Genomic DNA, 13,158 nt, shown 5'->3' with positions numbered 1-13,158 from the left:
AAAAGAAAGAAAAAAAAACTCAACTTTCTACTAATCTAACCTATAACTAACCAGAGTGTATACCTAAGTCTCTTACATGCTCGGAATGTATAAACATCAAATATAATAAAACCCGTATTCGCGCAGGATTCCTCTCCCAAGGGGCCCCGGAGCAGCCCGGTCTGAAATCTTCACTAAATAAAAGCCCTTGTTAGGATAGCCGAAATATCTGCATTTATATAATTCAAAAAGGGCTGCCATATTTTATAAAATAATTCAGTCTTTCGGTGCACCATATTTGTGAGGAAGGCAAGGGGGATATATTCCATAATTAATCTGTGCCAATTTGAAAGTCCAGGGGGGCCCTCAGCCACCCAGTTCACCAAAATATTTTTCCTTGCACAGAAAGAGAGAATAGAAAATAGTCTCTTCCCGTGCATATCCAGAGATGAGAGGTTCGAAAAGCCGAAAAGGAGAGATACAGGGTCCACCCTAATTTCCGTTCCTAAAATTTCTGTCAGGGTATTTGCCACTTTAGTCCAGTATCTGCGGATTTTCTGACAAGTCCACAGACAATGTACAAGAGTACCCACCTCTATTTTGCATTTAGGACACATTGGAGATGCTCCTGCCTTAAATTTTGCCAGTCGAGCCGGAGCTATATGGGCCCTATGAAGTATCTTTAGTTGGATAGCCTGAGTTCTGTTACAGATAGCAATTCTTCTAGCATTTTCCCAAATGTCATTCCACATATCCTCAGAGATTTCTAGCCCCAAGTCCTGCTCCCATGTTTTAAGCAGGTCATCCATGTCTCCTGAGACTCCATCATGTAGCAAATGGTATATAGTACTAACGGAGGATGCCCCCGCTGGTCGTAAGACATTACGTTCTCTGTCTGATTTATAAAGACTATCTATTAATGTAGTCTTCCTCTGTATATAATCTCGAACTTGGAAGTATCGAAAGAGATCCCCATTAGGTATTCCGAATTTCAGACGCAGCTGCTCAAAGGACATCAGGATCCCATCTTTAAATAGGTCCCCTAAGCATGAGATGCCCCTGGATCTCCAGAGTTTAAAGGTGGCATCTGTAATCCCCGGTTGGAATCCCCATGCGCCTACTATTGGTGCATGGGGGGATGTTTTATGTGAGTTACCCTCATTTTGCCGCATTATATTCCAGGCCTTAATTGTGTTTAATATTATGGGATTTTTACAGTGGTCTGTAATGATTTTCCTCTTATCTGAAAATAAAAGGTTAATAAGTGGGTATTTTCCTTGGGAGGCTTCGATATCCAGCCAAATTGATTGTGGATCAGATGAAACCCAATCAGCTATGTAACTTAGTAGGGAGCTTAACTGATATTTCCTAAAGTCTGGGAAGTCCAGTCCTCCCCTTGCCTGTGGAAGCTGTAGCTTCTTCAGCTTAATAAGGGGCCGTCTATGGTTCCAAATAAAGGAGCCCAACTAGCCATATAATTTACGTAGGGCTAGCCTTGGCAGCATCAGCGGGAGCATTCTCATAGGATATAAGAGACGGGGCAGAACATTCATTTTAATTAATGCTATTCTCCCTAGCCAGGAAATCGGAAGGTCTCTCCATCGCTGGAGGTCCTGCCTTATCCTTTCCATTAATTGTACAAAATTAGCCCTATACAGCTGATCAAATACTGGCGTGATAAAAATACCTAAATATAAGAAGCCCTCCAGGGACCAACGGAAGGGAAAAGGGGATCCGTCCATTAAGTGGGGTATCATAGCCAGACCACCCATTGGCATGGCTTCCGATTTTGAAAAATTAATTTTATAGCCTGAGAATGCACTAAATGTATTAATAACTTGAATTAGACGAGGCACTGACATTAAAGGATTACTGAGGAATAAGAGAACGTCATCTGCATAGAGGGTAATTTTGTGTTTACCTGTACCAATCCTCGGGGCCGTTATATTAGGATCAGTCCGGATGGCTTCTGCTAATGGTTCGATTATCAGTGTAAACAACAATGGTGAGAGAGGACATCCTTGACGGCAGCCCCTACCCACACTGAAGCCATCCGATCTTAACCCATTAGTAATAACAGCTGCTTTGGGGTCATTATACAATGTTGAAACCCATTTGGTAAACACCTGTCCAACGCTAAACCTTTCCAATGTGTAAAATAAATATGACCATTCAACCCTATCAAATGCCTTTTCCGCATCCAATGAAATTACTACTCCTGGTATCTTTCCCTGATGACAGGCTTGGATGTCATTTTCCGTTTTAATATAACTTTTTCAGAAACAGTAGGGACAACATATTAAAACGTGCCTCATGCAATTTTCAAGTTACTGGAAGTGACTTCATTGGAGATCTATTATAAACTAATATCATTAAAGATAGATCATGCTATAAAATTATGATTGTGCAGTTCTACAAATTAATTACATGAAGCTTTAAAGTGAGAGAATCCTCATGTACACTAATAATAAATAAATAGATTTTATTTCATTTTGTTTTTGAGGTAATGTTGTGCTGCTTTGTAATTTGTAACGTTTTTATTTGACTAGTTACAAGAGAGAGTCAGCGACTTACTAAAGGAAAGAGATCTTTTGAGGGAAAATTATGACAAATTATACAACAGGTACTACTATACAATTTCAGTTTTCTTTGATATGATTTATCTTATTTTTATGAACATGGTTTGTGATCTTTTAAACGGATTATCTCCGAGTCCATTGATTGTCCAATACAGTCATGACAGGAAGAAAACACTGCAGATACTGGGAAGCTGAGATGAAAACAGAACAATCAGGATGTTTTGCATTACCTGTCAGAAGAGAAAAGGAGTTAGTGAGCTAACTTTCATGTAATAGGCTGGAAGTAGTAATTAGGAAATTTCTTGCCTTTGGGCACTGACCTTAGAGGAACAATTCCTTTAACTTCACCATTTTCATTCTCTGAGAGATGTTGTTGGTCCCATTGATTCCAGAAATCGTTCAAGGACTGCCAAGGCTGAGGCAACTTGTTAAAATGCCTGCATTAAATCTCTGGGAATTAATTCCAGCTGTTTTGTTCAATATTAGACCCTTTCACCTTCATACCTCAAATGCCTTCACCCCGTTGATCTTTCTTGGCTTGTGCACTGAATCCAATTGACTCAACACAATTCTGGTTACACTTTTGTGTGCTTCTTGGCCATTACCTCTTTCCCTACCCACGAAAATGATCTGTGCCAAAAATAGGAGCCAGAACCTCTAGATCTGTTCCTATCTGACATTTTGAAACATCTCATGACCGTTCTCAACACCGTATCAATATTTCAGGTCTGTGATCTTAGTTTCTTTCTCCAAAGGTGGTGCGGACCTGCTGAGTATTTCCAACTCTGAGACTGGTAAACCTCCATGCAACTTTAAGATATCTTAATTTTCTATTCTTTTTTCTGCATGTAATCTTACTTAAGCATTATCCCTTGCAAAATTAAAAAATACTAACTATTGAACTCCTTGATAATCGTGAAATTTTCAGCATGGAATTTTTTGCATGGGATGAAATGCTGATAATGCCAATATTGTTACCAATCCTTAAAAACAGTTAAAAGTCAACTACATTGCTGTGGCTCCAGAATCTCATGTGAGCTAGTTCAGGTAAGGATTACAATTTTCCTTCTCTAAAGGTTATTAGTGAGCCAAATGGATTTTCTGGCTATCAGTGATTCTTTCATTACAGATAATTTCTTTATTGAGACTAGCTTTCAGTTCCAGATCATTTACAAATAATTGATGTTCATTCCACAAGCTGCACTGGTGAAATATGAACCCTAAGTCTGGGCCTCTGAATTATTATTCCCCTGACATTACCCCGCGCAACCATCTCCCCATAATTTGAATAAAGACAAAATACTGCAGATGCTAGAAATTTAAAACAAACTCAGAATTCTGTAAAACTTCAGCCAATCTGGCAACATCTGTGGAGAGAGAAACAAAATTAATATTTCAAGTCCAGTACAACTTCTCTAGAACAAAAAGGTGTTGAATACAGGACTTTGTGTACAGAGGTCGAAGCTCAATGCAAAAGACAAGGCGTTGTTAATGGTGGCGAAAGAGAAAGAGTTGCAAAATTAGTGTACATTTCAGTGTAAAAGGGACATAATAAATCCTTTCTACCGAAAGCAAAACACACAAGACACAAAGAAAACAAAACTATCTAGATGGGGCGAATGTAAGAAAAATGGATAGCAGACATAATGCGATCAGTTTCTGAAGTTATTGAATTCAATATACTGAGATCTTGTAACTGTAAAGTCCTGAGTGTTAAATGAGATGTTTTTCCTTCAGCTTGAGTTGCGCTTCATTGAAACATTGCAGCATGCCCAGGACAGAAATGTTAGCATAAGAGCAAGATGGCTTGTTGAAATGGCATACAACCTGGAGTTCAGAGTATTTGATTCTTAGGAATTCTAGCTGCAATTCCCCAGCACTGTGGGAGTTCAGGTCGAGGAGGCTAAGTCTCCATCAGGGCAGGATGCTTAGCATGTCTGTGTCTTCTAGTCACAAATGCCCCCAGCGTCATCCATCAAAACTCCAAAGTCAGCAGACTTCCTTATAGGGCAAGCCCCCTCCATGCCAGCTGTCGACCCCAGGACTGCAACCAGACGTAGTGGGAGGAAAAGGAAAAAGGGCACGTAAATGGGGGTATAAGTGAAATTTCATTGTAAATGCATTATCATATTTGTAAATACATGTTCAGTTTTCACCATCAGCTTTGTGAGAGACTACTATTGCTACTCACCCTGTCCATGCCCCTCATGATTTTATAAATTTCTATAAGATTATCCCTCAGGTTCCAATGCTCCAGGGAAAATAGCCCCAGTCTTTTCAACAATTAAGTTAAGTCTTTGCCTCTTGTTCTTAGCTTGCTCTGTTAGCCTTGAAATGAGCCCTTCTGCAATCTGGGAGATGATTGACTGTCCCTGCACTCAAAATGGCTTTGCAGTGGAATTTCAATGCACGTGGCGCTCCAAAGTGCAATACAGAAGTGGAAAACTGTATTCAATGTGACATTGGTGCATGTCTACTGCAGAACTTCATGGATGAAGAATGTAGACAGTCGTTGCTAATGGAGCATACTGAGAGATTTCCAGGTGAAGTCTGGAATATTCAAGCAGTGAGCTTGAGCCATGAGATACCTGCTCAGACTTGTACATTAGTAACTGTTGCTGTCTTGCTTCTCTTTGTATGAGGAGAGAATAGAAAATGTGAAATTAATGCATATAATGTAACCCTCTCACCACTCACTCACAAGATTTTTGTCTTTAGGTTAAAACTTTGACTGGAAATCAGATATTTTTGTCAATATCAAGCATCTCACGCAGAGGGTGTTACGTGTATGGAATGAGCTGCCAAAGGATGTAGTGGAGACTGGTTCAATTGCAACATTTTAAGAGGCATTTGGATGGGTATATGAATAGGAAAGGTTTGGAGGGATATGGGCCAGGTGCTGGCAGGTGGGACTAGATTGGGTTGGGATATCTGGTCGGCATGGACGGGTTGGACCAAAGGGTCTGTTTCCATGTTGTACATCTCTGTGACTCTATGACTCTATCTCATTTGTCTGCTCTTGCCGTATTTTACCAACTGCCTTGCCATTTCCTACATGGGTTGGGAAGATTCCATCTATGGTTTTAATTTCCTCAACTTCTAGTCATCATTTAATTGGTTTAATCAAATAATGAAAGGATTTGATAGATTTTCTGTTTCCACCCTGTGTTCTTTGGTTATGGAATATAGAGTAAGGGATACAAATTTAATGTTAGAATTCAGCCATTTAATAGTGAAATCAAGAGGTATTTTTTCACATAAAATGCAACATAAATCTTGAACATTCTGTTTAAGTATCTTTAGATATTTGGCCAATTGAAGCTTTCTAAATTATATTTTAAGTTTATTTTTAAATTAGTCACTTGTGGGTGGGGGGCATAGCTGGCTGGCCAACATTTATTGCCCCTTGAGAAGGTGGTGATGAGTTGCCTACTTGAATGCTGCAGTCCATGTGCTGTACGTTGAAATGCAATGCCCCTAGGGAGGGAATTGCAGGACCTTGAAAAAGGAACTGCGATGTATTTCCAAAGATATTTGGTGGCTTGCAGAGGTACTTTCAGATGGTGGTGTTCCCATGCATCTGCTGCTCTTGTCCTTCAAATGGAAGTGGTCATGGGTTTGGAAGATGCTGCTAAAGGACCTTTGATGAATTTCTGCAGTGCATCTTACAGGTAGTAGACTATGTTACAGCAATACCATTGAATGTCAAGGGGAAGCAATTATCTCTTATTGGAGATGGTCATTGCCTGGCATTTGTGTAGTACAAATGTTATCTGCTACTTGTTAGCCCAAATTTAAATATCGAATTTGAACATGGATTGTTTCGATATCTGAGAAGTTGTGAATGAACATTGCACAATCATGGTGAAAATACCCACTTCTGACCTTATAACGGAGGAAAGATCATTGATGAAGCATATGAAGATGGTTGGGCCTAAAACACTACCCTGAGAAACTCCTGCTGAGATGACTGACCTCCCCTCCAGCAACCACAGCTATCTTCCTGCGTCTTAGGTATTACTCCAACCAGCGAAGAGTTGACCCGAGATACCCATTGATTCCAATTTTGCTCAGTCTCCTCGATGCCACAGTCTGTTGAATTTGACCTTTAATATCAAGGGCTTTCGCTCTTACCTCACCTCTGGAATTCAGTTCCTTGGTCCGTGTTTAAACAAAGCTGGAATGGGGTCAAAAGCTGACTGCCAGAGCAGAACACAAACTGGCCATCACTGAGCAGGTTATTGCTGAGCTGGTGCTGTTGATGACATCTTCTGTCACTTTGCTGATGATTGAGAGTAAACTGATGGGGCACTATTGGAAGAACTTCGCTAGGGGAGCTAGGAGTTCTGGAGTACAGGTCATCAGTCCTATTGCCAGAATGTTCCAATGTCCATAGTCTTTGCAGTATATAGTGCCTCCAACCATTTCTTGATATCATTGAATTGAATTGAATGAAGACTGGTCTCTGTGATGCCATGTGGAGAAGGTGGAGATGGATCATCCAGTTGGCATTTCTGACTGAACATTGCTGAAACTGCTTCAGCCTTATTTTTTGAACTGATGTGTTGGCTCATCCATAATTGAGGATGGGACATTTGTGGAGCATGCTCCTCCAGTGAATTGTTTAATTGTCCATGACCATTCATGATTGGATGTGTCAGTACTGCAGAGCTTAAATCTGATCCATTGGTTGTGGGATTGCTTTATGCTGTTTGATATGGAAGCTACCTGTTTGATGGTTTCATCAAATTGACACCTCACTTTTGGGTGTGCCCTCCTGTACTCTCCACTGAATCAGAGTTGATCTTCTGGCTTGATGGCATTGGTTGAATGAGGGATATGCCAGACCATGAGGTTGCAGATTATGCCAGAAAACAATTTTGCTACTGTTGATGTTCTACAGTGCCTTGTGAATGCGCAGTCTTGAGTTGCTAGATCTAGTCGAAGTCTGTCCCGTTTAGCATGGTGATAGTGCCACACAACACAATGGAAGGTATTCTCAATGTGAAAGCAGGACGTTTTCTCCACAAGGATTGTGCAGTAGCCAGTCTTATTAGTGTTGTCATGGACATTTGCATCTGCAGACAGCAGATTTTTAAGGATAAGATCGAGTATGTTTTTCCCTCTTGCTGTTCCCTGATGACCTACTGCACACCTAGTTTAGCAGCTATGTCATTTATGGGCCAACCAGCTCAATCCATACTGCTGCTACCAACTACTCTTGGCAGAGGGCATTGAAATCTCCCACCCAAAGTATATTCTCTGCCCTTGTTACCCTTGGTGCTTCCTCCAAGTGTTGTTCAACATGGAAGACTACTGATTCATCAGCTGAGGGAGGATGGTAATACAAACTAACATTAGCAATTGTTTTTATACTTAAGAATTGGGCGGCACGGTGGCACAGTGGTTAGCACTGCTGCCTCACAGCGCCAGGGACCTGGGTTCAATTCCTGCCTCAGGCGACTGACTGTGTGGAGTTTGCACGTTCTCCCCGTGTCTGCGTGGGTTTCCTCCGGGTGCTCCGGTTTCCTCCCACAGTCCAAAGATGTGCGGGTCAGGTGAATTGGCCATGCTAAATTGCCCGTAGTGTTAGGTAAGGGGTATATGTAGGGGTATGGGTGGGTTGCGCTTCGGCGGGTCGGTGTGGACTTGTTGGGCCGAAGGGCCTGTTTCCACACTGTAAGTAATCTAAAAAAGAACATAAAAGGATATGGATAAAAGATGAGGATGTGGAGTTGCGAGGTACATATGTGCCATAATCCGACTTAATGAATTATTCTTAATCTTGTGTTCTTCTTTTTCTGTTGATATCCTCCCAGTTTTTCCTTGAATTCTATCTTTGACAATACTTTCTCTTCCAAAATATAAAGGTGGCAAAGTTTGAGTTATGGAATTCTTCACAGCAACCCTTAATAATGCTTAATGATTACAGTGCAGGAGGTGTGCTGCAAGATTGACCATGGAAGTTATTTGTCTTAGTGAATCTGGCGGTCTGGATACAAAAATACAAAACCTGATATGAGACAAATTCAAATCAAGACTAAAACTTGCATTTGACTGCTCTAACACAAAAACATGAAGTCACTGTGAAACACCAATAAAAATTAAGTGAGAAATGTGTTCATTTTTGACCTCCTGTAGATACATTTGAAAAGCTACCTTGCATGTACTCAGTGAAAAGTTTCTCAGTGAAATTTTTGCTGCCTTTTATTACACTCATTTAGTGCTAAATGTAAAGATTTCTACAGTTGAAAGATTCTAACACATATACATTAACTTTGCACTTTTTAAAAAAAGGTCTGTTTCATGGAAGTGTCAAAGCAAACGAACCTCTTTTAGATAAAAGGCAATTTACTTCTACTTTAAAATGGCAAATTCGATTTTCTGTTTATACCAAAGCCATTTTGTTTACTCTGAACCACATATCACTCGAGTTTGTGTACACAAGATATATTTCACAATGTAATTGCCCATACCGTTAGGGAAATATCATTACCTTTCTTTATCTCATTCAAAATATAGACACCTTATTTAGCAAACTGTTCATGTGTAATGTTCTCTGTCCGAATTCTGTGATAATATTATGATCCCACCGTTGACTGGACAAGTCAGATTCCAGACTGAAATCTAGCTTAACAGATATTTTTAAATTTAATGTTGTGGTCTTTCACTGACACATTTCATCTATCCTAACACTATCGCTGTACAGTACTCAACTAGCAGACAGAGAGTGAATGTTTCTGATACATCTATAGGTTTGACTGAACAGGTTCTGTCTTAAGAGCTTCATAATCTTTTCCTTGATTATTTACACAACAGAGATCAAACTTTCTGGCTTCAAATAAAATATTCAGGTTTTTAACTCAACACTTCTGGCCTTGATTTTTCAAACTAAACCCCTCAATACTAAGGTATCCTATTTCATAACTACAAAAGCCCATATGCCAGTAGTAGAAAATCTAAACTCAAAAATGAATAATAATAATAATACATATAAATAATAATACATATCAAAGGCAACTACAGCTATACAGCACAACACAGCAATGATTATCCAAACTGTAAAAGAGAAAACAATAATGGTACATTTTTTGAATTCCAATTTTTGTTTAAGGCTGAAGTTCACTGTAACCTAACACCATATAAATGGAATAGTTGCTCAAAAACTTTGTTTGCAAGTACACATTTAAACGATGTATCTTTCTTAAATGGAGTGCAGTATTTCTTTTAACTTTAAAACAGAATGACTTACTTGCTTTTTGTAGTTGAATTTAGTGACAGTATGAAAAGCCATATCCATAAAATATTGCTTTTAGAAACTGATTTTTGTTGCCTCTGTGTTTCTCAAAATCTTCTTTTGTTGTTTTTGCCAAACTGCAGTTGATGTACAGCTCATTATTTACCTTTGAATGTTCTTAATTGGTTTCCCTAAACTCGATTAATAGTATAACTTTTTTCTCTCATTCAAGTTATCGGCTGATGCAAGAGAAGGGTATTTTACTAAGCTGTTATTTTAATTAACCATTCTTACTGATTACGGTAACTCCTTTGCAAAAATGTATATAATTTGTACTTCTACCCTCTTTTGATGATTTCTAATTACCTGTTTTACTCCTGTGTACAAGCTCATTTTGCCTTCTAATTGCATGCTATAAAACAGCATCCTCTAAACTATACCTCTTCATTTCTGCCATTGTTCATAATGGCTGCATTATATATGCACAATAGTCATTCTGTGGTCACAGTGTTTAAAATGTAACAACATTAGTGACTTGTGGTTTCATTTCGTTGCAACCAGGCATTTTTTTTTAATAATGCGACTGCTACACACCCCTGAAAAGAGATTAGATGTCATTTAAAGTCATTTAAATTGAGGGAATATTGGCATTTTTTTTGTGGAAAGTTTTGTGCCTCCTCTGTTGCTTGATAATTTTGATCTATGTATTCCCCTGGTGTACATAGATGAATTCCTTTCCTTGTCCCGCAGATCCAAGTGATGCCAGGTTTTTTTGGCCATGGATCTCTAAATTAAGGCCAGTGCCTTTGCTCATCCCACAAACTCTTTCATGTGATTTAACCGCAGCCTGAGCAAGGCGCCTTGGTTTCAACAGCAGCAGACCAGCATATGTTTGCTTAATTCCTGAGACATGATGACAGCAGTCTCTGTGCCACTAAGGCTTTTTTGTTTTAATTATTATTCTCTGTGGAGGATTACTTCCAATAGTTCTTCACATGCCACATGTTTGGTTACAGTGCTTTTGACATGACCCATGAACAAGAGTGGAAGTTGAAGGAACAGCAGCTGAAACTACAGATTGCACAGCTCGAGACCGCACTAAAATCTGACCTGGCTGACAAAAATGACATCTTGGACAAAATAAAACTGGAAAGAGGTATCTTTGCTTGTAAAGTAAATGAAGCCTACAAAATCTGCATTCATGAATACATACCACAATGGTGATTAAATTTCAGGAGTTTTTTTGCTTACATCTGCTTGGCATCGTAAATAATTTCAATTGAAGCAGTAATGCAAATTATATGTGAGCGGGTGGTACGCTATGGAATTATAGTCTGCAATCCATTACAAGAAGAAACTTAAAATTTCTAGAACAACTAAGAGATACAAATTTGAGTGGCTTAACCTTTTTTTAAATCTGCCATCCAATTTTAAAGGTAATGATTAGTTCAGGGTAAGACCCTATACCCTCCCTGTGTAGGAGCAATGTTGGGACCATCCAACCAAGGCAAATGCACAGTGTTCCAAGTCCACCACAGATCGTGAGCAGATCCACTAAATGATAGATTATTTTGTGAAGTATCTTTGTATGACTTATTATGATCATGCCATTTCACCATGAGGAGTGTATGGATTTGACACAGGAACAGTGAGGTAGCATTTAGTATTATTGTCCATTAAAATGTAGGAATTTCTGAACAAATTTTGATATACGGCTACCACTGGGCAATTGCTGCTCTTGTCCAATGTATTACAAATAAGAATTTGAATGGAACTAAATTAATTTAAGATATCTGATCGGCATGGATGAGTTGGACCGGAGTCTGTTTCGGTACTGTACAAGCCTATGAGCCTGTGACTCTGGCCTTCACCTATGAGTATGGGCAGGATATGTTAGCTGAGATTTGCACAGAATTATTCAGCAAGTATGACAATCGCAACTGGATACTCTCCTGACTTAATTTCCTGTTTATTTTTAACTTACAAATTCATTCTGATTATAATTACACACCATTTTAATTTTCATCTCAGTTTCTAATTGTCAGTACTTCACAACCCTTATGCAGAACCATATATTTATTGATTGTTAAGGAGCTTCAGATACTTGTGATAAAATTGTTTAATGGCAAATTTGCTGGTTTTAAATTGGAAATACTTTGAATTATGAGATGTGGTCCTGTGGTTTTGAAATGTATTACATGTGTAATCGTTTGAATAATTGTAGACAAATGCTTCAAAATTGTTTTTTTATCATTTCCCAGTTATGCCTCTTACTAAATTGAAAATATTGGAGTGGTTGAAAACCAATTGCAAACAGATAAACAGAGTGAGTCTTTGTTGGTTTTTCAGCTTCCAAGATGGGCATCAGTTAGCACACAAGATAAATAACTCACAAGATATGAAAAACTATTTAACATCTAAAAAGTACTAATATACAGTTGAGATACGTATTAGATGAAGTAACATTAGCCATGGTCTTTTCCTCGCAAATACCATACATTTTCATATAACATGTCCCAAAGAGACAGTTTCTTTTTGATGGTCATTACAATACAAAATGCTTGTGGTTTCAAAATGTTATATTTAATAGAATGGACTAAAAAGGGTTAAGAAATGAGCATCTGTAAGATGTTAGAGTTTTCCAGAATTACACTGTAAGCAAAATAATACCCTGCAGTTGTATCATGTTTTTAATTGTAGTGTCGCTACAGAACAATTATGATGTATTATTCTTTAAATAAAAAGGTCTGTTAAGGAAGTGGGTAAAAAACTAAAATGCAGACTACACAGAAATTCTACAAGTTAGGAATGATAATTTTATGACCAAAGTAACAGTAATTGCTGTAGAATTTTATATTGACAAATATGTAATGATTAATTAAATGAGCATTTTAAATGATAAGAGAAACAATATATTAACTGACAAAAAATGTGCAAGTTCAATTCTAATGCAAAATTACTTAAAACATATTCAACGGACTTTTAAAATGATATTTAAATGCCATTGTAAATTTATGTATAATTTCTCCAATGTAGTACTTGTTATTTTGTTAGTTACTTGTAGAGGCAGAAATTAAATGACCTGTTATTTATGTACATATGTAAGGGACTTAACATGCCTTATCAGGTAGTTATCAGGGATTCTTGAAAAATGGCATAACTCAATATTGATTAGGATGTTTTTCAAGTTTCTTTGAGGGGAAGGACATGACAGCCTTAAATTGAATCCTGTTGTTCCCAATTTTCACATGTAAAATGGATGCAAGGTCCAATTTCTAATCTATCCTTTATTGACAATTTGCAATATGCATTAATCTTGAAACTAATTTGAAATTTTGTTACTCATTCTTCGGAAGTGGGCAT

The 13,158-nt window shown here is 38.2% G+C and overlaps 1 protein-coding gene across 4 annotated transcripts in view; it reads left to right on the top strand.

The window, feature by feature from the left end:
• The window catches only part of rpgrip1l (RPGRIP1 like), a 240,230-nt gene that overhangs the window by 83,954 nt on the left and 143,118 nt on the right, over positions 1 to 13,158 (top strand). For all 4 annotated transcript variants that reach the window (XM_060837720.1, XM_060837721.1, XM_060837722.1 and 1 more), the window contains 2 exons: positions 2,529 to 2,602; positions 10,812 to 10,951. In XM_060837720.1, coding sequence (XP_060693703.1) covers positions 2,529 to 2,602; positions 10,812 to 10,951 — 214 coding nt within the window. The remainder of the gene's footprint in view (positions 1 to 2,528; positions 2,603 to 10,811; positions 10,952 to 13,158) is intronic.

The sequence above is a fragment of the Hemiscyllium ocellatum genome, chromosome 17 (genome assembly GCF_020745735.1).
Source record: "Hemiscyllium ocellatum isolate sHemOce1 chromosome 17, sHemOce1.pat.X.cur, whole genome shotgun sequence".
NCBI lineage: Eukaryota > Metazoa > Chordata > Chondrichthyes > Orectolobiformes > Hemiscylliidae > Hemiscyllium > Hemiscyllium ocellatum.
The sequence above is the reverse complement of the archived record's forward strand: the minus strand, read 5'-3'. Positions and strand labels throughout refer to the sequence as shown.